Here is a 19895-nt window from a genome sequence, read left to right on the forward strand (position 1 = left end):
GTAATCTCTTAAAAGCAGCAGGGAGAAAACTGTAAACATATAACTCCGACTGATTAAATACTTTGCTGCTGCAAATAGCAGGACCACACTGCAAAGTTACAAATGCAAATTGGGCAAGACTTGTACCTGTGATTGCTCTGCAACTGTAGTTTTATTAATGTCATAAGTTAGTGCTGATCATAGGCTACAGTATCATTATGCAGGCATTACAGCTGTAATTGGCAGTGCACTGATTTTAACAACTTCATAAACTGTTGAGTTTTTCAGTGTGCCACAGTGCATAATCATTTTTTACAAATGTGGAGAGAAATGACAGTATTTACCTCTAAAATGTGGCGTAAAAGTGTATTTAAATGAAAAAAAAAAGTAAATATGTATATCCCAACACTTAAGCACATTTACTTAAGTAGTCTAACTGTAAATGTACATTCAAAATACTGTAATAAATATAACACAGACTTTGGATACTGGCAAGTTACACCAAAAGCTAACGATGCATATATCTAAATGTCTTTAATTTATTTTTCTGTACAAAAGTAAATACATATACATCCATTTGTAAACAGTGGCAGGCAATGCCCATTAGCAAGAAGAACATAAACCATAGATAGCTTCCTCTAAATAGTGATGCTATTGGATTACATCTGCGATATCACCTCTTACAGAGCGCTGTTGGACGGCGAGACTGGTGGTTTGCTCTAATTTTGTGCATCAGATGTAACACTTGAGTTTCACAAAGCTTACCACACCGAAACACAGAGACAAAAACTTAAGAAAACAGTCATCAGTGCCTATAAAGATATATATAAGACCCTTTTTGACAACTATGGTAGCAAACACCAGTAGAGTCTTAATAATAAGGAGCTCCAAACAAATGCAGAATATGATGGGGGAACCCCACTGGACAGTGGCGGTGTGTCTATAATCCTGCCAGATTTCATATTGTCTACCGCTCTAGTGGTTAAAAGTCTGGCCCTTGATGGGCTGTAGTCCTTCCTTTCAACAGACGGTGGCAAGTTGGGCAGGGTGCATGTTTCAATTGAAGGTGGGCACCCAATTTGAATCCACCGGCTAAAAAGTTCTGATGTTAACTTTAGGAGTTCTTCTGGAGAGGAAGACACCAAGGAGAACTGGGATAAGTCTGTCTCCTCCCGAAACATCTGCAGCAAGGAAACAAGGAAGAGAGATCAGTATTATCAAGACAACAAATCTGACTAACAAAGTCATGTTTGAAACAGCTACTTGATACTGAAGCGAGCAATGTCACGACAAGAAAAAGAGAATACGTACTTCCATGTTTCTGTTCTTGCTAATAATTTTATCCAGTGTCCGTGTAAGTTCCACAACAAGAGAGTGATTTAAGTGTTCCTCCCAGAGGTTTGTCAGGAGCACTTGCCAAGAATCATGGAGGACATACGCAGCAGGGAACACGCAACACTGCGAGGAAAAACAGAGCAACACAATAACCCCAAAATTAGGACTAGCATGTAAAACACATGACAAATCACCGCAAGAACCACACAAGTAACCGTGTTACGAGAGAGGCTGGAGGCCACTTGGGACAACAGACTGTTATTAAACAGAGCATGTGACTTGTTATAGTGGAAGACGACCAAAGAAAAAAAGCAAGTAATTATTCTCTTTAAAAAAAAACCCAAGTGGGCTTCAGGAGAAGGTTAAAATGAACAGGATATATAAGATCTATATGAGCACTTCCTATATAAACAACTCACCGGATCGGTGTCACAGAGCATGTGTCTTGTATATCGATGTACCACATAGTAATCCTTAGGAAACACTGTGCGCTGAAGGAGGGAGAAAAGAGGCAAAGATGAGAAGCCAGATACCCAGAAGGACCACACAGGTCTATATGGACATAGAAGTAAATATTTAGAAACGAAGTAAAGAGAGTTTCACTTACAAAGCCTGCTGAACTCGAATCGATGGTCCCTTTGATATTTTTCACACCTTCCAGGTCAAACTCACATCCACCACATGGGGCAGTTAGTAATGACAGCAACAGTAGAACTGTTGGAGACATGATAAGAGCGAAAGCCACAGAAAACAAGTCACATAATTGCTGGAAACTTTCTGTGGTTTGTAGCTTGTTCAAAGTGCATAGCTACTAAAAAGAACATGACATCATTTCCTGTGTAAATTAGCCATTTCTTTCTTTTTAAAAAAAAAGAAAACAGCAGGAGACACTGGGCTACGATTGCAACATCTCTAATTTAATTAGGGCACCAGAAATGGCTGTGATGTTTCAAAGTGGCGCAAAAAAACCAACTTTGATTCACCATTTAAATCTCACTATGCATTAACCAGGACTGCTGTTTCACTATAATCCCACAGACATTTAAAAAGGGTGAAAAACAGACAAAAATTTAACATGAAAATAATAGTTTCTCACCTCGCAGTGTCATCGTTTTATCTTGACTGCATGTCCATTTCTCTTGTTGACAGCAGTGACTCTGCAGGCAAGCTTCACTGTCACTCTGTAAAAGGCGAAGCTTCCTCCTGTGGTTTTTTTACAGGTCTTTGAAAGAGCAGGCTTCTGTCTCTTCTTCTTCACTGCTTGATATTTAGTCTTCCTGTTCACATCCCTCAGATCATCCCCTTCTCTTTACTTAGGGTCCTTTGGTACTTTCCATGCACATGCCCCACTTGTCACCTCACATCGACATGCTCTCTCACTTTGGGTTTTCCCACTTGAAGCCAGGGTGGCTGCAGCCTTTCACTTTGAAAGCCTTGTTTTTCTATTTCCCTTTCTAAATCTTTTCTCCTTTCCCTTTCTCACTACTGACCTAGAATTTTCCTGGCCACTCTGTCTCTGTCCCTTAAAAGTGGTTAATGAATAAAGTGCCAGAGCTGACCTCTTCCCCTGAATTTCTCCCTATCCCTCTGTATCCTACTCAGACACAGGCACAGCTCAAAGTGAAAGTGCTCCGCTCAATTCTCCCTTTATGCGTCGGCCACTCCCACAGGCACACGTTTTACCTCACTATTGACTGACCCGTCTCCCTCCCTTCTGCTTCCCACATTCCCCAACACCCCCCCACCCCCATCCTCCCGCTCCCACCCCCATCCTCCCGCTCCCAACCAGGGCCGAAGAGGCTTAGTTATGCAGTCAGAGCATATGTTTTTCATTTGGATTCTTCCCCACACCTCTCTGCCTGTTGATTCTATCAGTCGCTGTCCCGTAAGTCAGTGCGCAGTATCATCCCATTAAGTCATTCATTAACAGTCAGTTTCTTTTAGAAATAAGGATCACATTCATTACATTCCTCGAAGAGCTAACGAGAAAGATTGCAACACTGAATTGCCAGAAGATGCAAGTCATCCCAACATGACTGCTTTCTTTAGTCATTAATGTTAAAATTGGCTTTACAGAGTTGTATGGTATGATTGTGATGATAGCTGTGCACAGCTGTCATCATCCTGTCTGTAAAGTGTTGTTTTGTGGCCTCAGGTTACGCAAAGCATCACGTTGGTTTGGGATATCAGTCAGATGTCAACAGGAGTTGATTAATGATGAAAGGAAGGAAGTCGTTATTCTTCATGTTTGTTGGATCATAAGCCAAACGACAGAGGAAAATTTCCCAGAGAGGTATCTCTACTGACAGGAAAAGGAAACCAGACAGCCGCAGCAAGCGAGGGCTCCATATGCCCCAAGGCATGACTAAATCAAAACCTCTTTACTTATGCTACGTTTATAATGATTGATATAAATATCTAGTCAGAGTGCCGTCTTCCTGGTTCATACTGCATTTAAAATTCAGAGGGAAGTAAATACGCAGAAAATTTGTGAAGCTGCTGCAGATGAAATCCACACATGTCGGAGCCTAACTCAACAAATGAAATCCAGATTTAATAAAAACAAAAGAAGTGCATTCCTTTAAATAGGAAAAAAAAACCTAGTCACTCCAATATATGCAAACTCACTTTTTCCTTCATAATTAGGACTAAAACACAAGTTTGAAACTTAAAATTTTGGGGTCATGAAATTTTTTTTCAAAAACATCCTCCAACTTAAATAAAGCCACATTTTACTGAGTAAAGTCTGCGAGCTTCAGCACATCAACAGGCTCATATAACTGGCATGGAAAAAACAAAAGCAGATCAGAGTGACTGGTTCATTAAAAACCCCAAATCCTGCCGATGTGGTCATCTGTCCCGGGTCCTTGTTAGGCAACACTTTTTGTATGTTTCAGGACTTGGGGGAAAATTTTTTCTTTAAAAGTGCTGTCTTACACCACTTAAAGCTTGCTCGCAGGAAGACCTTCAAACGAGTGGGAGGTGATGGAGAAACAAAAGGTCTCCACCTCCGCTTCACTTTCCCTCCCATTTTCTTTCTATTCACCACAAGGTGGAGCCAACCATGGGTCGAGAAAGGATGTCAGGCTCAAAGTTTACATTGGTTTTATTTTATTTTAAAACATCAGCAGGAGTAAACAAAGTGCAAAGTCTTTTTTTGTAATAAGCTAAGCTTTACATATCTGTATAAAAAGGTCTCCTATAAGAGTTCCCTTTGACAAATAAAAGCCCTCATGCATTATCCAAACTGATTCTACTTGTTTAGTGAGCAAGATAATCATCATCGTTAGATACACAACAGTTACTGAAAACAACCATAATTGACGAGCGAAACCCTTTGTGTCATCCGTTCACAGTCCTGTCATTAAATGACAAGAATGTGGGTAAGAAAACCCCCCAAAACTAAACAAATTAATAAAAGAAAACAAAACAAAACAAGGGGAACGTCAAAGAAATGGCATTCCCCCTCATTTCAGCTCCCCTTTCTTTATCCTAATCTCCTCCTCCTCCTCTTCTTTGTCACTGGCTGGGGCTCCTCTCCCCTCCTCGGACAGCTGTCATTAAATGGCTCTTGTATGTTTTGCTAAGTCCAGTCATCCAGTACTTGAGCAGCCTGACGTTGTCCTCTTCCCCGGGCCCCGTAGCACCGAGGAGTGCCAGAACCTTCTGCGTGTCCTCTCTTCCTCGACCGTCCACTTTGGAGAACTTGAACAGCACTTTGACTTTACTGAAAAAACAAATAGATCACACTTAAGACTAATTATGCCTTCCTGAAGAAGACAGAATTCGGAAACACCAAGTTTCCGGTGGGAATCTTTGTGTGGAACGCCCTCTCAATAAGACTTCCCACTTGGAAATATCCTAAGTTAGCAATCCAAGATGGCAGTACTGAATGTAAACAACAGTAAAATTATAAACTTTTAATCTGTACTGCAAATGTTGTGTGTTTTTGACTCATTAAATAGTGAGCAGTGATCGAGCTCTATCCATTAATGTGTTTTTCCCTGTTTCTCCCTGAATGGCTCTACCTTAATGAGAACCTAAACAAATTCTGTTTTTGCTGGCTTTTTGTAAAATGCGCTGTTCCGACATCCGAGTTCTGAAGTATCTGGAACGTGGCATAAAGGAGCTTTACTCACTTCATCCACTCCTCCTTCAAACACAGCAGGCAGTGAGACACAACATCCACCGACAGGTTCTCATTGCACAGAGCGACCTCCAGCTTGTTCAGTAATGCTGGACCTGGAGAAAGAGGACAAAGATTTAGTCAGTGGAAGAACCATGTGGGAAAGTTGAGGGAAAAAAAAAAAAAAAAAAAGAGTCAAGCAAAAAAAATTAAAAACTCTTAGTAGGTGATTGGTTGAACTATTTGTGTATAACCGTCTGCTGTGAGAAAACGTCAACAAATCAGACTGACGAACCACAGGATGCAGAGAGCGCGAAAAGGAAAAACAGGCCGTGGTCTGAGTAGCTTTATGAGCTTGCAAGCAGTCGCTGCAACCAGCTACGCAGCAAATGTTTTGCTGTTTACTCGAACGGTTACTCATTCTCATGTTTTAGGTTTCTGTAGCTTTGAAGTTTATAATTTGGATTTAGTTTTTGACCCTTTCTCAGGTATGCTGGTATGTTTGTTGCTTTTGTGTATTCTGCTGTGTGTGTGTGTGTTCCTATATAGTCAGAACCCTTTAAAGGAGGGGTGTCAAACTCGTTTCACAATGCGGGCGACATACAGCCTACTTTGATCTTAAACTCCCCTCTCTGTCAGCGCGAAGAAGTTTAACTTCACGTTTAATCCTGGTATATGTTGGTATAAGTTTTATGACATGATCAAGTAATGGGGCCCTATTTTTGTAAAGGAATCGAGTGTTAAGAAAAAAAGGCTAGAAATTTCTATAATAGATAGTGATTAATGGGAACTTTTTTCATTTACGTTTTACTGAATTAATAGGAATTTATTAGTAGGAATTGCTGTAAAAAACGATGTTCGGTGCACCTGTAAAACCTAAAACACACCTGTAGCCGTGACCTTCTGACTCTAAGTTCATCACAGAGCTCTGATTTGCCCAGAACCAGTTTGGTTTGTCTGCTGGCACAAAGTCTGAAGACGTGTGAGATGGATTCTCTGATATATATTCTGTGGGAAACAACTAGTTTCTGTTTTCGATGCAAATTCTTCATTTTTTTTAATGGATTCCTTAATGCTCTTGCTGTGCTTGAGCATTTTTCTACTTTCACTTTAACAGCTGCTCTGACTTAAACAAGGGTTAATGAATCAGGAGGGGAAAAAAATCTGTCCTTTTCACTGATACAGAGTCAGATGATGATAAATGTAAATTTGTAATCTCTATAAATAGATTCTACATATAAAGACGTCTATTTGTAATCTGCTTTTAGTCCATGTGGTATCGATCAATTAGGCTAGAGCAGGCTGGGGTTACATGGCTGTAAGCTTTCTGTGTGAAGAGCAAAGGAAGGATGGCATTTGTCAAGATGGAAACCTGAAAACATCGGCTGCCGTAGAAAATGAAGCTTTTTATTATCGGTCTTTTAATTTACCTGACTTTTTGTAAAGAATGAGCAAAAAGCACAGAAAGAAAGCAACGAACAGAAAAACGCCGACTACACAGGAAGCCGTGAAAAAAAACCTTTGGCCTCAGAGGATTAATCAGCAGACAAGCCGATGGGTTCCCAGACTGTAAATTGTGTAACGCTAACAGAGGCAACAAACATGCAGCAAATTAAATCAAGACTGATGTACTCACCCCTGTCTATAGGTTGTGTGTTGGCACTGGTGATGGTGAACTGATAAAGCGAGCTGATGTCGTCTTCTCTTACAGCTGGGATGTGACAGCTTCTCTCTGAGGTGACGTCCACGAGCACTGTAAACTCTGAAGAGAAAATCGAAGCAAAATTATTACAGTTTAATCTGCAAATACACATCTACAGTTTTTGACAGAATCTCACACAGCGATCTACAAATCTCAAAGAGCTTCTTGCACCTGAGGAGCTGACGTGAGCTGGAATAGGCACATCGGGGCAGAGACCCAGAAAGTTGCACTTGTAGGCCTCCTCGTACTGAGAGCTGTATGGCACGGAGCGCACACAGCCTACCGGGAGCAAAGACTAATGGGAAAATAGAGAAGTGAGTTAATGGCCGTGATGATACACTGTTTGATCTGGCTAACATTCACACAGCCTCGCTGTCTCTGCTTACTCATTAATGCTATAAGTGATGCTTTTCTGACAACTACTAAAGAACTGTGGTAAAGTAACACAAACATTACAGTATGAACTTGTCTTAAAATTATATACTGATAACATTAAAAATGTATCTTTCAAGTATTCAAATGAAAAATAACCACAAAGAAAACCCCAGGAGAGCATGTAGTCGCAAAAGAAAAGGTCAAAACTGTGCAATAACAACAGCATTACACCCTCACACAAATAGTAGGTGCGCTCCCCTGCCCCAAAAGTTCATGTTTACCCATATTATAATACAACGCTCTATCTACAAAGGCCACACCACTGGAGCAGAGTACCTTTAGCACTGTAAAAGCTGACTGGATGAGAACTGGATCTGCACCTCTCCATATGACCTGATTTCCCATGAGCACGTGCCAGGCTAGCTGTCGAAAGTCAGGAGCCCCGAGGACCTGCCGAACGAACCACAATGTTTACCAAGCAACAGCTCACAGACATAGTGTATGAGCTATTTTTTTAACCAATATGCATCACTTTACCATATAAATGATTGTAAAAACACGTATTTTTCTTTATTCAATCTCAGTTTTCTATCGCTGTTCATGATTAAGTTGGGTATACATTAGCAAACTACAAATGTGCTTAAGTTCACCTGTCTCAAATGCCTCAGTGACCTAAATTTTGGACCAGGTAATTCATCCAGTTTTGTATCATCGCTCAGGAAGTTGTGGGCCAGCTCGGTCTCTGACAGGTGTCTCTGCGTCTTTGAAGCACCTCCTTCTGCTCCCTCCCAGCAGCTCATTTCCTCCTCTTGCTCTTTAAAACACATGACATTAAAAAACAGAAAAAGCAAATGCTTTCAAGCAAAGGTTCATTACAAATGTGGGGAATTTCCGTAGGAAACTGATAAACGGCGGTTCATACACCACACGAGTCATACCTACACAACTATCATCATAGTGCACACATGAGGATAGCTACCCACTGTTTCCAAAACAAAAAAAACAGACTCTGTTAGTAACACCTATGACCTGCACTGCATAGCGACCACATTACTAAGTACAGTGTTTCAACTACTTGGTAACACAAATATCCGGCCAACTCACATGATAGCAACCCTGTTCATTTATTCATGTAGTCATGGTCAACATGACCTGCTGACGTTTAAAGTGATCATCATAATGGGGAAGAAAGGTGATTTATGAGACTTTCAATGTTGCATGGTGGGCTGTGGCCTGATCTTAGCAGTTCAGAAACTGCTGATGTTCCCACACAACCACACAGAGTTTACAGAGAATGGAAAAAAAAGAAGAAAATACCCAGTAAAGAAAAAAGAAAAAAAAAGAGAAAAGAAAATATACAGTAAGGAGCAGTTCTCTAGGTGAAAATGCCTTGTTGACATCAGAGGAGAATCACCAAAACTGGACAACTTCCAATTGGAAACTTGGAAAAATACTGCCTAGTGATGAGTCTCACTTTCCGCTGCAATATTCAGATAGTAGGGTCAGAATAAATAACATGAACCCATCCTGTCCTTCATCAACAGTTCAGGCAGCTGCTTGTGGTTTGGCCCACATTTTTTGGATTCTTAGTACCAATAAAGAACCATTTAATTGCCACAGCTAAGATCGGTATTGTTTACTTATTGTTATAAATGCATTGTCATAAATCTGAAGATACTGTGTGATGTTGTCATGTCATTATGAACCAAAATCTCTGAGGAATGATTCCAGCACCTTGATGAATCTTTGTCACAAATAATTAAAGCACTTCTAAAGGTAAAACAGGACTCAACCATCTCCTAGCAAAGTCTATGTAATGAGTGTCCATTTGGTGTATAAATGAACAGATTCTTGGTCAAATGACCCAGAATAGGATTTAAAATTACAGAGCTAATACTGTCAGAGAAAGTTTCACTGTAAATGTTGGGTTTCTTTTTTTGTACATGATATTACTGAACACTGACTGGAATTGTGTAAACTCTCTGGAAAGTTGGGATGCTTTAGTGAATCACTGTTTTTCTGGCGTCTCTCCACAGACTTGTCTGGTGATTCACACTTTCACCAGAGCTTTCTCAGTCAGATGATAACAACCATAAGCATGTTGTTCAAACTAATGACATGATGTCATGAGTTTAGGTTAATTTAGGAACAAAATGAACCTTACCACATCTAAAAGAAGTGGTTTTTAAACTTTTTCACACACGTTCCACTTCAGAAGCTGAGTCAAGGTGACACTGCACATTTTTTTAAACCAATCATCAACAAGAAAAAAAGATGCACGTTGAATTTTGTTTAAAAGCTTCAGCAATTTACATCAGAAATCTCCTTTTCGCCTATTTTACTTTTAAATGCATTTTTTTCAACTTCATATTTTTCAACTGGTTTTCTGAGCCCCACCTGTGGGACCTCAGAGAACCACAAGAATTTGCTGGTTAGATTATCCTTCTGCACTGGAACACAGTTCATGTTCCAGGGTAGAATAATTGCACAGCCAACATCTTTAATGACTTTAAAAAATAAGAATTGGGTGCACCAGTTTGGCTATAGCTGGTGCACCCAATTCTTATTTGGCTATTCACTGTTGCGCTGAAGGTTCTACAAAGTCTTTACTTGCCAAGCCCTATTAATTTTCTCTCGTTGCCAGCATAAAGAGATTTGTTTGACAGCACTCATTGGATGAACCACTACTCAGAACAATGGGAAAGTCAAAGGAACTCAGGGAAGATCTAAGAAGAAGAACTGCAGATTTACACAAGCTGGGACGGTCTCTTGGATCCATTCTAACCAACAGATCAGAAAATACACAGATTCGAAGGTTATCAGTTAAAACCATTGTACGCAAGTACAAATTATTCAGATATGTCACCACTTTACCAGGTTCTGTAAGAAGACCCATACTGTCACCGTCAGTTGATACTGGAAGACTTGAGCCAGGAAGCACCAAGGCTCAAGTCTGCCTTGAAATGTCAAGCATTGTGCTGTAAGACCTTTTGACTGACAGTCAAATAATAAGTTGTACAAAGTGGATAGGATAATGAAGAAGGATGACTAACTCCACACAGTTGGTATTCCCACAGGATAAACACATCAAACCTGGTTTTGGAAGGGATAAAGCAGGCTAACACTAAGCATCTGAAATGACCTTCCCAAAGCCCTGACCTCACTCAGAAAATCTGTGGACTATGCTTATAAGCTGAGCTGATTCAACAAACCAACAAATCTAAATGAACTCTGCCAAGAAGATGGGTCAACTACCCAGCCCCCAAAATATGCCAGATACTTATTGAGCAATTAAGGTGCAACTTCCTAAGGAACATTAAACCAAATTTTAGAGGGAGTGTATGTATATATTTGAGTCTGTATGTATACTTTTGACACTGTGTGGATTCGAGAAAATCCCAAATAAATTCAATCTTGTACATTCAGTTCTTGCTTTTTAAAGTCATTAAAGATGTCATTCCACTGTGGAAAAAATAACAGTTCAAACGAATCATTTAAAGCCCAAAATTACTATGAGATTCATGTTCATGATGAGTGTATGCAAACTTCTGATCACAACTGTATATGCATAAATAAATATCACGCCTCTTAATCGAGGTCAATGCATCTACCCGTTTGTCTCTCTATGAGCACCAGAGTGTCCTCGGTGGGGGCTCCTTCCAGGAGCTTCTCCGTCAGACGGCTACCACAAGCTTTAAGTAACCTGGAAGTGAGGTGAGACCACTCATTAGCCGGGTGAGAGACTGACTGGAAAAAGAAGAACAGTTTCTTTGAACCTAATGACTCACCAGCTAAAGGAGGAGTGCAGGCTGGCCCAGAGGTTAGGATGCTGGGTGAGCGAAGTCAGCGATCGGGCTGCATTGCCGCTCCTTTGGTGTGGAAAAACTGCAGGTGAAAATGCACTGTTCATCCTCACAGCTCGCTGGGGACAAACTCCCTGTTCATTGTCAAACACCTAATGGAAAGGACAGTCCAAAGACATCAGAAGCACTAATAAGTCTGCTGAGTTTATTATGTTTATATACGTGCTCTACCTTTAGAGCTGTGCTCTGCAGACTCTGTATAGTAAGCTTCAGGTGACGCAGCAGGAAAGGCCAGGAGTTTATAAGGTAGATTCTGTCCATGGCTACCATAACAATACTGTACCAACGCTGGAAGCCTCTAGCGAGACTGTCTTTGATAAAGAAGGTGTGTGAGAACACAAATCCATGTTGCTCGTCTCCAAAAAAAATGGGCCCTTCACGTCCGGGACACACCTGACACCAAAACAAACAGAAAACACAACGAAGTATATCAGTAATCAGCCGATTAAAGCCCACAGACAACACCCACATAAACATGTCACTAATTACCTCACAGCTGAGACTGCGTACGCAAGCCTGTCGGACCACGCTGAAAAGCTGGGGCTGTCTGGGGTGCTGGTGACTAAGGAAGCGGATGCCTGTTTCATCATCAATGCTAACAAAGCCCGGGTGAGATGCAGGCAAGGATCGGCAACCCTACGAGACAAAGAAAAAAGGAAATCAGTACTTTAAGGCTGAAAATTAATGAAGGAACAAATAAAGCGAGGGATCCAAGCATCTGATAAAGTCACAGTCAGGCCCCTTCTACTCACCTCACACATTTCTTTCTGTGTGGCTGAGCTGTTGGCCTTCATGGTTAGACCTTCACCATCACGGTCACCATCTCGGTCCCCTGGCATTTGGGCACCTACCTGGGATGAAGGGGATGGGGAAGGCGGGTGTAGTGCCTCAGTGCAGAACAGGGTTCGAGGGCCATGGAGCTCACAGAAGTGACAGAGAGCCACCAGAGCATTCATCTGAAAGAACAAGACAAGTTTTCATATGTTTACTGTGCTAAAGATGTCTGATTTAGATCAGGACACCTACATCTAGTTCTGGTTAATCACTGACGTTACCAGATTACACTGGGGTTAAAATACGGGTACAAGTGGCAGTATGAGACGGTCTTACCTTCAGTGCAGAACCACGTTCAACAAATGACTGGTGACACTTCACAAAGAGGTATTCATTGGACGTAGTGTTCAAAAAGCCGTGCCGTTAAAAAAATAACAGCGCCGTGAAACAAAATTAAATCTTCATCGAGCCTGTATTTTAAAAAGCCATCGTTCCTAACATTTTAATTGAGGCTTTCTACACTTTTTTGTCCTTTGTGTAGCTGTCAGCAGGCAACAAAAACAGACCTCGTCACATGATGCAGAGTCACGCGCTCCGGCACAAGTGACGCGTGGCTGCCAACTGCTGCTCATTTTCTCAGTTTTATCCGTCGAATCAAAAACATCTTTAATGCTTTACCAGTGACGCGAAAGCACGCGAACATATTTAAGAGTTTTTCGACTTTTCTGTGTTCCAATATCAGGCTTTATGTACGACAAACGAGCCATTCCTCGGCAAACGAAAAAGTGGAACTACATTACCCATAACCCAATCTGGTATAACAAACATGGGGTTAAAGGGCAATAAAAAAAAAAGTCGGAACTGTTTTCATTGAAGGTTTGTGTACTACAAGGTATGTTCCGGTTGATTTATAAGCGTATATATGGTTTGATTATGCTATCTTAGCAGACTAGCTGGTTTATTAGCTTTTCTTTTAACACTGTACAACGTTAATCCGTCACTTCCGCATTAAAACATGAAATTTTTATAGGTGTGTCACTCTTAAGTAGTCAACAAAGAGATAACTTGCACACAGTGAGTGACACGGCAGATTTTTCTGACTTTTAAATCTCAGATCTTAGGATGGCTTCAGGTGGATCAGGAGTTCCCCCCACCGACCCGACTGACACACCGAGTCCACAGGCAGGGGTCCCCGCTGACTCTCAGAGTGGCAAAGACACCCCAAAAGCCAAAGGAGGTAAATCAGTTTCGCACATTTACTATATGTAATCTAAAGTGAGTCTGTGAAAGCTTCTAAGGTGGTTTGAAACACATCTTGTTATTAGACATGTACAGTAAAACCCTGCTGGTTGACTCATATGATTACACCAGCTTATTATTTTCCTAGTAATCCACTTGTAAATCATATTGTTCAGCCTGTGGTGTGAGTTCTGGCCAGGTCTTAGTTTTGTAATCGCGTGGCCGGATCCTCTTATCATCAGAAGGGGGGCTGAAGGATGGAGTCCAGTACTGTATTGAACTGTTTCCTACATTTTTCACGTCCTGCTGGGCCACTCTGCTTACCTGGAAATGTTTCCGGATTGACTGACTCTGATCTGCCCGCTTCTGCTCCCACTCGGAACTCAGCGGACTAATCTGTGGATTAACTTTATTTATACTAAAGAATTTCAAAGTTGTAATGTTTAATTTTATGCTTAGACATTTACTTATAGGCATTCAATTTAAGAGAGTTGAAAACTCTCCCAAAACTTGTGGCTGATCCAGACAACCATCTCCCTTTCTAATAAATAACTCAGAGCTAATAAGTAAAGTATTTGTGTCATGAGTCACGTCCATTTCTCCTGTCTCTAAATAGTATTGCAGGATGCGTGTTATTTGGGTGTAAAGGCAACTTCGTCATGTACAGCATACTTGGCTGACATTTGAGTCCTCTGAGTTGAGTCACTGCCACCTGTCATATGATAATACTCAGTGGAAGTGGACTGGAGATGGACTGTACACATCATTTTCTCCATGCCTCTTTCTCACTCATTTATTTATGACACAGCATGGTAACGGGAATGATAAGAGGGTTTTCTAATAAATGGACAGACGATAAGGAATCCTTTTTCCAGATGTCTGTGTGAGTGACACAGATTGATGCGGAAGCTCATATAAGGCATCAGCCAAAATGTAAACACACGCAGAAGCAAACGGTGAAAATCTACATGAACAAAAATCAGAAAGAAAAGTACTGCACAGCTCTCATGGCTGATCTGACAGGTGCTCATCGGTGGTAGCAGTAGAAAAAACAAAATCCAAGAGAACTTGCTCAGTATTATGTGGTGCAAGGATAATCATATACAGTAAAAGCCCTGTGGTACTTCATCAGGATCTCAGATTTCTTTCTTCCATTTTACTTTAAGAATGAACTTAAAACTTGTAATTTTACCAGAGGCCAAAGTGGCTCATTTGTTTTCTATGGTTACAATTACACCACATAATTTTACAAATTTTTCATGGATTTTGTTCTAAGTAGAAACATACTACATCTTCTGAAAGTATGGTATAAGTAGCACATGTGTGATCTGATATTGTTCATTTATCAATCATATCGCTTTGCTGAACACTTTAACTTAACAGCGACTACAGTCTAATAGATGAAGATAGTTTCACTGATAGTGAAAACTACTATAAACTAACAGGGTGTAAATTTCCTCTGTTTTACAGCTGGGATCAATGTGAAGAAATACAATCTTAGAACTCGCAGTTTTTGGAAGTTGGACTTTTTGTAGGATTCAGCGTAGCCCATGACCCAGTCACACAGGGTCAGCAAGGAAGTACATTTGGGTAGTGATGTTGTTTCTTATGAAACTCACTTGTTTTAACTTTAAAACACCATCACCTCTGTGGATCGGCTTGTTTTGCAAAGAGAAAGCACAACTGAATCAGGAAGAAACTAAAATGAAAGGTGTCTGTCTAAATTTGGCAGAATTCTTGTGAACTTGCAGACTGACACCAGCCACACTCTTTTTTTTTTTTTAGAGATCTAAAGAGGGGCACAGCATTTTTACAGCTACAATTTAAAAATAACATAAATAAATAAATAAAATAGATTCATAATATAAATCTAAGTCAGTTATGCTAATAAATTATGCAGCAATCTTAGCAGAAGATTACAAGTTTCTCACATTGACTTTTTTGGCCTGTGAAAATGAACAAGGGGCCTGGGTAAAAGTCAGCTCTACGGTTCTAGTGGTCCAATGGCGAAAAACATTATTTTGAGTACTGCCTTATTGTAGCAAAGACGGGTACCTAAAATTACGAGTGACCATAAAAGATGTAACATGCCTTGGGACTGCTTTAAACAAAACCTGTTGATCTCTGCTGCCATTACATTGTTTTTTTCTGACATAGTTTGAATGCAGAAGAAAGGATGAAATGCTGCATGACTTCTGTTCAGTGTTATTAAACGTTGGCTCTTTTTATTTTTAACCTTTTGTTCTGTCTCTCCCTCTGGTGCCCTGTCTTTCAGAGTCAGCAGAATGTTGCAAGGATGGAGCCAAAGTGTGCCAGTTTTTCCGGATAGGAAAATGTCATTTTGGCCTCAGATGCCGTTTAGCTCACAGGTTTGCTCTCCTTACTTTATTCAGAAAAGTCATCAGAAGCATAAATGAGGATTTATAGTTTTTTCCAGATCATTTCTTGGCATCTTGTGGATTTATTTTCAAAATTAACACAAAAGACTTTGGAAATTATTGTAGAATAGCTGCTGTTTATCTTCAGATCACAGATGTTAGAAGCTTGGTTTGGAGACAGAGAGACATGGATGTAAATATCTTTGGAATGACCTTTTGTCTGCATTTTTTTTTTTTTATCTGCAGGACAGTTGGCTAGATATGATGAATACTCTCACTGATGAAATTTCTGTCTCAATCTCCTTGTCTCTGCATTTTTTCCACTGCCGCTCTCTTTCTTAGTGACCCATTACAGGATGATTCAGGGGCTCTGTGTCCTGGTGTGGATGAAAAACAGGAAGAAGAAAAACACAAGAACAAGAAGGGCAGTGTGAATAAAGTGCCAAAGCCAAAACACAACGAGAGAAGAGGTGACTCCGCATTTATTTAACTTTCTGTGAGATCATACTTCCATGAGACCAATTACGCTTTATACTCTTGGAACTTGTCCGTTCACTTTTTTTTAACTGTTTCTCTTCAGCAGAGGTGAACAAAAAGCCTCGTATGCGCACAGCAGATGAAGTGATCTCCCGGATCCTGTGGGACCCATCGGTGGACGCATCAGAATTTGTAGTGGGCTATGTGGATCGATTCCTTGGCGTGCTGGAGCGCCCCTTCTGTGACTTCAACTGGGAGACCAACCCATGTGACTGTGATTACACTGTTGAGCTGGCCCTGCCCAGACACAGGATCCAGTACTTCACTTACAGAGGGCACCGTGTCTGGGACCGCCACACCAGGACTGACCGAGTTTTCGGTTCCACAGGTCAATCTCTGGCTCCCCCCTTTGGAGGGGAAGAGGAAGTAAGAGGTAGGAGAAGCAGCTTTGGTGGTGCCAGACCTTACATGTGACCACATGCATTCTGCAAGATGACTGAATGTTACGTTTTGTTTTAGAAGAAAATACAGCAGCGCTTGAAACAACTAACGAGCAGCCACCTGCAGAGGAAGAGAAGCCGAATGAGACAAATATTCACACCCCTGAGTCTGCACCACCACCACCACCAGAGTGTACAGGAAACACTTCTCAGGAACAACAGGAGTCACGAGGACCATGTGTTGTGGAGGAGGCTGCAGATAGGTCTGGTGTTCGTGTTGCTCGTTTAAATATAACTCAGAACAGATCTTAAGTAAAAGAACCCCCACCCCCACCCCCCAAATCATTGTTAGCATCTACACATTGTTTTCCCAAATCACTTTGTGCTAAATGTTAAAACACTTAAAATGAGAAAGATGCTTGAGGATCTTCAGCATCAGTGATTTGAGGCAGAATATAAGGGTGGGGGTATATTATAGTAAGAAATTTAAATCAGACCGTTTCTGATTGGAGCATTCAAATGGCATGTTACTATCTAGAGGTCTGAGGACCTCCACCCACATCTCTTTCACTCACACCTCTGCATCAGGAAGACGAGAATAAGAGAAAAGCTGTGTGTGTGTGTATGTGTTAGTCCCCATAGGGAAATAGTTCCTCTGCATTTAACCCATTCACCCAGTGAAGCAGTGGGCAGCCACCAGTGTAGCGCCCGGGGAGCAGTGTGTAGGGACGGTACCTTGCTCAGGGGTACCTCAGGGTAGCCGTTCAGTGGAGTCGAACCCCCGACCTTCCGATCATGGGGCCACCACTCTACCTACTGAGCTATCCCTGCTGAGAAATGCACTCCAGTTATAGCTTGCCTTCCTCAAATAACAACCTCATTCAGGCTTTTGTGACACATGTTAGGTATGTAACAAGCTGTAAGAGAATGAAAAGAACTTGCAATTAGAAGTTAGAGAATGGATTTTTCAAAATGTGTGTTTACAGCTGGCTCTTTATTGATTTTGCTCACCTGCTTTGATTCCAGACATCAGGTTTCAGCAGATCAGAGTTCCTCAACCGAAGAGGAGGCACCGGGTGTAAAAGAGGAGGGTGAGGGGGAGATTCTGCCAGAATGGGAGGAAAGCTGGGAAGGCCATGAAGACTGTATAGTGAGTACAGCACATCTCACCGTGAAATCTTGCTTTTACACTGTATGTTATGTTATTTGAATGTTCCCTTTCTGCTACAGAGTTATCCTGCAGCCCAACAAGTTAGCAAGAATCCATCTGTACCTCTGGAGCAGAGAGAAGAGAAGCGTGGTGGTCGCCCCCCTAAGAAGAGACCCACACACTTCATCACCTTCCGGGCCAACACTCCTGCCATCCTCTCCTGTTTCCAGCAGTTGCAGAAGGAGCTCACCTCCCTCATACCTTCCTCTGCTCCTCACTGGCAAACCGCCTCCAGCCTTCACGTCACCCTGTGCCTCCTGGTGCTGCACAGCCCCGCTGAGGTGGCGGCTGCTGGGGAGATCCTCCAACGGTTTGCACAACTGGACCGAAACCCGCCGGTAGCTGTGACCTTTCCTGTGAAGCTGAAACATTTCAATGGGAAGGTGCTGTACGTGAGTCCTCAGCCTCAGCTCCACCTACAGCAGCTCAACAGCGGTCTGCAGGAGGCCTACAGGAAAGAGGGTTTTCTTCACAGGGACTCCTACAACCCACGCTACCACCTCAGCCTGGCCAGGGTACTGGACAGGGAGGCCGAGAGGATATTTGAAGGTGTGGGGGACCTGAGGGTGGGGAAGGGCTTAAACTTTGGGCGTCTGCCAGTTAACACCTTACACCTTTGTGCCATGGGCGGCTCTAAAGTAGACGGTTTTTATGAGAGGGTGTGCACGGTAACACTTCGATGATAAAGAAGTCTGATTTGCAGACATTACTGGGTGCAATAAGCCACGCCTTTAAGGTGTCGCGGATAAATACAACAAAATAAAACTAGTACCGGTACCGAAAAAAAGAAGATTTATTCATAACACACGTGAAAAGACCCAGGAAAACCGAGTTAACGATAAAAACGATAACAAAATAACGCTGAAAACCGATTAAAAACCCTCAAAACCATACATTTCATACCTGAGCCTCAACTCTCGCGGCCCGGTACCAAACGACTCACGGACCGGTACCGGTCCGAGGCCCGGGGGTTGGGGACCGCTGTGTTAAGGTACTAAATCTCATGTTTCATATTTCTAGATGAGATATAGAGGAAAGAAAAGGGCGGGGATGGGCTGTAAACATCACTAAAGCTTAAAACAACATCCTGGCTACAATACAACATATAAATAATTAATCCACAATTTAAAAAAAAAACTGCTTAAGGTGCTGAAGTTTTTAGAGCAGCAGTCCATTTTAAAAATGTTAGCTCCGGTTCTTTTAGCCATGGATCTTTACTGCACAGTTTTCATGTTATAGTGTCCTCAGTGTCATCAGCCTGCTTAAATTCTGGTTCACTGGTGAATTCAGTGGTTGTGATGTTTTATTTGTTACAGCTAATCATATTTGGGGGAAAATCCAGAAACGAATCCATAATTGTTTAATAATCAATAAGCCAAATAATGTTTTGCTTGGAGAGCCTTTTTTATGTAGAGACAGTAAAAACCATGAAGAACTGTTTGTGCAAACATGAGCTGGAGCTCAATAATATTTATGTCTAATTGACTCGGGACCATGAGTTTGATAATATCAATATTGTTTTTATTTCTATGAAGAACTTTAAGAATGTTTTAATTGGTCATCTGTTTTTCTTGGTGCAGAAATGCTTGTTATACTTTATATCTGATGGGCCTAATGATTGGGGTTAACTTTGACCTGTAAGCATGCTTAATTTACACTGTTTTACTACTGCACAGACAATAAATTTGAAGCTGATTATGGACACATAAAGTGTTCTTTTTATAGGCCTGAATAATTGCTGTTCATAATTCAGGGACTTGTACAATGGGTTTTATATGAATGTTGCATGGACTGCGCTCCAACAGAATGATCCCTTTGTACTCTTTTTACAAATGATTATGACCACTAGATTATCATGTGGATTAAATAATGAATTGGTTATTTTAAAGTCGTGTGAGTGGTGATGTGCCAGCGCCGTTATAAATGCCTTCATTGTGGTGCCGAGGATGTGGAAACGCTCCCTGAGCTGAAATCTTACATGCATCCCTTTCTGCTCC

At 41.4% G+C, this 19895-nt stretch overlaps 3 protein-coding genes across 6 annotated transcripts; 1 reads left to right on the forward strand and 2 right to left on the reverse strand.

Annotated features, from left to right (window-relative positions):
- Positions 1 to 498: 498 nt before the first annotated feature.
- On the reverse strand, positions 499 to 2942 carry zgc:174888 (uncharacterized). The gene is made up of 5 exons (XM_004541164.2): positions 2411 to 2942; positions 1922 to 2028; positions 1734 to 1805; positions 1291 to 1437; positions 499 to 1160 (listed from the first exon to the last, which is right to left on the reverse strand). The coding sequence occupies exons 1-5, from the start codon at positions 2421 to 2423 to the stop codon at positions 825 to 827; spliced, it is 675 nt and encodes a 224-aa protein (XP_004541221.1). The 5' UTR covers positions 2424 to 2942; the 3' UTR covers positions 499 to 824.
- A 1460-nt stretch (positions 2943 to 4402) lies between these two features.
- Positions 4403 to 12864, reverse strand: flcn (folliculin). Of its 2 annotated transcripts, XM_004541163.6 has the most exons (12): positions 12491 to 12864; positions 12133 to 12336; positions 11870 to 12016; positions 11552 to 11773; positions 11306 to 11472; positions 11129 to 11220; positions 8168 to 8331; positions 7854 to 7967; positions 7314 to 7437; positions 7077 to 7202; positions 5454 to 5556; positions 4403 to 5041 (listed from the first exon to the last, which is right to left on the reverse strand). In XM_004541163.6, exons 2-12 carry the CDS (start codon positions 12334 to 12336, stop codon positions 4834 to 4836), a joined length of 1671 nt encoding a protein of 556 aa, XP_004541220.1. In that variant the 5' UTR covers positions 12491 to 12864; the 3' UTR covers positions 4403 to 4833. The 2 variants fall into 2 exon arrangements, with proteins under 2 accessions (XP_004541220.1, XP_023010265.1); XM_023154497.3 differs by having other exon boundaries at positions 11552 to 12016.
- An 87-nt stretch (positions 12865 to 12951) lies between these two features.
- Positions 12952 to 19786, forward strand: leng9 (leukocyte receptor cluster (LRC) member 9). 3 transcript variants are annotated; one of them, XM_004541160.4, is made up of 8 exons: positions 12952 to 13046; positions 13269 to 13391; positions 15669 to 15762; positions 16114 to 16241; positions 16352 to 16681; positions 16768 to 16951; positions 17715 to 17838; positions 17919 to 19786. In XM_004541160.4, the coding sequence occupies exons 2-8, from the start codon at positions 13277 to 13279 to the stop codon at positions 18579 to 18581; spliced, it is 1638 nt and encodes a 545-aa protein (XP_004541217.3). In that variant the 5' UTR covers positions 12952 to 13046; positions 13269 to 13276; the 3' UTR covers positions 18582 to 19786. The 3 variants fall into 3 exon arrangements, with proteins under 3 accessions (XP_004541217.3, XP_004541219.3, XP_004541218.3); XM_004541162.5 differs by having other exon boundaries at positions 16771 to 16951; XM_004541161.5 differs by having other exon boundaries at positions 16355 to 16681.
- The last annotated feature ends 109 nt before the right edge of the window (positions 19787 to 19895 follow it).

This window comes from Maylandia zebra, linkage group LG11 (genome assembly GCF_041146795.1).
Source record: "Maylandia zebra isolate NMK-2024a linkage group LG11, Mzebra_GT3a, whole genome shotgun sequence".
In the NCBI taxonomy this organism is placed as follows: domain Eukaryota; kingdom Metazoa; phylum Chordata; class Actinopteri; order Cichliformes; family Cichlidae; genus Maylandia; species Maylandia zebra.